The 4029-nt window shown below is 55.9% G+C and overlaps 1 protein-coding gene across 1 annotated transcript; it reads left to right on the top strand.

Moving 5' to 3' along the window:
- Positions 1-989: 989 nt before the first annotated feature.
- On the top strand, positions 990-1512 carry FAM78B (family with sequence similarity 78, member B; the record flags this gene model as incomplete). Its single annotated transcript, XM_009869763.1, has 1 exon — positions 990-1512. A coding segment is annotated over one exon (523 nt), but the record flags the coding sequence as incomplete, so codon positions are not given.
- Between the last annotated feature and the right edge of the window lie 2517 nt (positions 1513-4029).

Below are 4029 nucleotides of genomic sequence, written 5' to 3'. Positions count from 1 at the left end.
GGAAGTTCTTTCCTGAACGAGTGGTGAGGCACTGGAACAGGCTGCCCAGGGAGGTGGTGGAGTCACCAACCCTGGAGGTGTTTAAAAAAAAAGGAGATCTAGCACTTGAGGCTGTGGTGTAGTGGTTAGGTGTGCTGGGATGGAGGTTGGACTAGATGATCTTCAGAGGTCCCTTCCAACCTCGAACATTCTGTGATTCTGTGGGGTGGCAGGTTCTTGTGCCGCTGTCTCTGCACATGGTGCTGGAGCGCTTGGGGATGTTGGAGCGAGCGGGGGCTGTCGTTTGTTGGGGGGGATGATGGCTGTGTGTCCCCTGCCGCTCACAGGTGGGTTCAGAGCCCACATGAGCTTGAAGCTGGAGCTCAAGCTTGACAGAAGGTTTCACCAAAGCTCCCGGCTCCTAATCGCCACGTGGCAGTCGTCCCCCTCGCCGTAGCCGCACGTGGTGTTGCTAATGTGGTTGTCAGCCAAGATTTGGGCTGGAATTGACCCCCCCCAGCCCTGTTGTGGGGATTTCATCATGCCAGTGACAGGCATGGTTGTGGTATTTAATTCTTGTCTGTAACTCTGTGCAGGCACGTGTATTTAAAGATATAAAAATTACAGACTTCTGCAGGAGTGGGCTGCTGACAGGCTGGACCAGCAGAGTGGTCACGGTGCTGCAGCTGGTGTGTGGGGAAGGCTGTTCTCCTCCAGAGCAGGAGCTGATTAGAGAGAAAGTGACCTCGGAGACACTCAGCAATGAGTTTAGGCCCAGCTGGTTTGATTGCAAGTTAATTAAACCAGTGTTGTTCTGGCAGAGCAAAGGCTCCAGCTGGCCGTGAGGGACTTGGTGAAGGAACCAAAGCTGAATTTTTTCTTGAAGGAGGTCCTCAAGAACTTGCTGCAGGCAGGGAGAGGGTCCCCATGCTACTTGCCTCCCCATCGCTTGCTGGAAGCTGTTGCTGCCTTTTTCCTGCTAACCTGGCTTTTCTTTTCCTGTTCACTAGGTCAAGCTGGGAGCTGCCCGACCTGCGAGAAGGAAGAGTAAAAGCCATCAGTGATTCGGATGGTGTGAGCTACCCGTGGTATGGAAACACCACTGAAACTGTGACCCTGGTCGGGCCCACTAACAAGATCTCCAGGTTCTCGGTGAGCATGAATGACAATTTCTACCCCAGTGTGACGTGGGCTGTCCCTGTGAGCAACAGTAACGTGCCGCTGCTGACCAGGATTAAAAGGGACCAGAGCTTTACCACGTGGCTGGTGGCCATGAACACCACCACCAAGGAAAAGATCATCTTGCAGACTATCAAGTGGAGGATGCGCGTGGACATTGAGGTGGATCCCATGCAGCTGCTGGGGCAGCGGGCACGGCTGGTGGGAAGGACTCAGCAAGAGCAGCCCCGGATCCTCAGTAGGATGGAGCCCATCCCACCAAACGCACTAGTGAAACCCAACGCCAACGATGCCCAGGTCCTCATGTGGAGACCCAAACGAGGGCAGCCAATAGTCGTGATACCTCCCAAGTAGAGCTGTGCTGGGGCATGTGTGTGAGGACCTGGGGGCCGTCGGCCTGTTGCAAGCGAATAGGGTTCTCCTGCCTTTGTAGCTGCGGTTGGAAACGTGGCTCCTCCTTAGTCAGAAAGAGAGCCCGACCAGCACGGAAGTGTGGGAGAGGGATCACTGAGCTGGAGAATTTCCCAGGAAGCGGAACTGAGTAATATCTAGGGGCTTACGGCTGGCAAAGAGGCTGTCTGACCTAAATGACTCGTCTTTCCTTGCAGGGCAATGCAAGGAACACGAGTGCGATAGAACTGTGCCTGTGGCAAATGCTGCTTTCCACCCGACTGGAGGTAGAATCGGGGGCTGGAGGGCTCCTGCAGTGGCCCTTCCTGCTGGGGCGTGGGATTCCCCTATGGTGTCTATACCTATGCATTTTGGATCAATAATCGACCCCCTTGCCCTGCCCATTGGGACTGGGCGGGAGGGCCCATGAGCAGAGCGGGAGCTGGCTCGGCACTGTGCTCGGGAGGGGTTTTCTGCAGCTGAGGGGAAGTGGGACACGTTTTGCATGCATCTGGTGTGTGTTTGGAGTAGTTTTGAGTGTAGGAGATGCCATAGCTCTTTTCCGTCTTGGAGTGAGACCTGAGGGCAGGTTAGATGTCCTTTTGTTTTAAGGTGCACTAGATCTTTGCGGTTCCTCAACCTCCCTCCCCGCAAATCCCGCTGACCCTTCTCTTATGGAAGCAAAACCAATTCTCAGCCGAGGGAGGAGTTGGGAGCGGTGCCTGTTTGCCCAGCCCAGGTGCTTGCTGTTCGTGTGTGAGTGTACCCAGACCAGCTTGGAGGTACTCTGAGACCTGCACGCTTCCACTGCAGACCCAAGTCCTTTGCAAGGATTTGGGTGCTTGCTCATTTTCCATGCAAATGCTGACTTACAATGGAGATTCTCCTCCTCCTGAGCCCCGCAAAGAGCGGGGTGGCCCTCCCTGTGGTACCTCCCCAGGCTCTGCAGGGCTGGGGGTCCCCTCTCAGTGGGTTGGAGGCAGGGATGTGAGCAGAGGGCTGCTCAGGGCAGGCCTGGGCTGGCCTGGGAAGGAGCAGGCAAGTGTGCTGCCCGGGTGCTGTCTCCTGCTGCTGCGGGTTCTTGGTGGTATAACAAGGGGGTTTATCTGCCTTTCTCCTTGCCCCTCGCTTCCCGGGTGGCCAGCATCATCTGGTCTGCGGGGCAGTGCCGTGGGCTGCTACCTGCGATTCCCAATATCTTGCCCTCAAGATGCAGCAGAGGTGTAAGCCACAGCTGTGCTGACAACGCCCCGGGCGCTCCTGGGCAGATGGTTACAGCTTTTGCCGCTTTCTCCGCTCCAACCACCACCCTGGCCCAAGCCCCATGGCTCCTGCAGCTCATGCCCCTGCCTTTATGCCATAGGAGGCTTGTGCTGCCCTGGGGATGGGGGTAATTCCGGCTGGGACCGTCTCATCTTTCTGTCCTGCTGCCAGAAGAGCCTGGGGAGCGTCGCCACGTTCGACACTTCCATGCAAAGCCTTTTCTGGCCATTGGAACACCCAGCCCAGCGGTGCTTTGTTCCCCTTGCTGTGCTGGCACATCCCTGCAGCATTGTGCCGCGGAGAGCAGCCAAGCTCCTGCAAAACATCAGCCGCAGCTTGTGGTTTTCCAGGGCAAGATGTGCACTGCGGTCCCTGCTGGCGAAGGGGCTCCCCAGGCATCTTAGACCAAAAATACCCGTGAATTCCCCATGAAATCTCAGTAGTGTTTGCTGCTGATTCAATTCTTTATTTATTTATGTTTTCTTTTGGGAGTGTTGCATTCTGATGCTTCAATGCACACTTTCCTATGCCAGGGCTGGTGGTCCTGCTCCTCCCACTTGGGTTCATGGTGGGCTGGGATCCTGCTGCTTTTGGTGCCTACACCTGGGTTTCGCCGGGGGCTACAGCCTTGCAGTGGGAAGGGTTTGGAGGGAGAGGGGGCTCTGAGCTTTAGTGTGTTGTGTTTCCTGGAGCAAAACTCCTACTGGGAGCTTGCCAGCATGGGAAGATATCCCGCTCTTGTGAGACTTTACCCATGGTTTTGTCCTGGTACGGGATTGATGGCAGCTTTTGCCACCACCGATGTTTCATTTCTCAAAAAGCATATGTGGAGAGGGGTTAGAAACTTTAAGTACAATCTTCTTTTAACTTTTGTGGGAGGAAGAGAGGCAAGTACCTTTTGGTTTGAAATACGGCAGACCTATGCTTTTGACCCAGTGGGTCAGAAGCATCTCTGGCAGCTTCAGATCTAACAAGCCAGGCAAAGGCGTTTCCCGACAAGTGGGTAGCCCCAGGGTGGGCTCCCTGCTGGGAGAGGATGCTGTGTCCAGAGGGGCTGGGTGAGGCAGCTCCCCAAAACCCACAGGGAAGGGCTGCCCTCAGGCTGTGTGCCGGCCCTCAGCCTGGGAGCTGCTGAGGCAGGGATGCTGTTGAATTCGTTGTCATCTTCTGGGATGCACTGGCCGGCTGGGGCCCCGCTGAGGTGTCTGCCGTGGCGCC

Source organism: Apaloderma vittatum, unplaced genomic scaffold, assembly GCF_000703405.1.
Source record: "Apaloderma vittatum isolate BGI_N311 unplaced genomic scaffold, ASM70340v1 scaffold30875, whole genome shotgun sequence".
NCBI classification, from domain to species: Eukaryota; Metazoa; Chordata; class Aves; order Trogoniformes; family Trogonidae; genus Apaloderma; species Apaloderma vittatum.
This window is presented reverse-complemented; position numbering and strand designations above follow the sequence as displayed.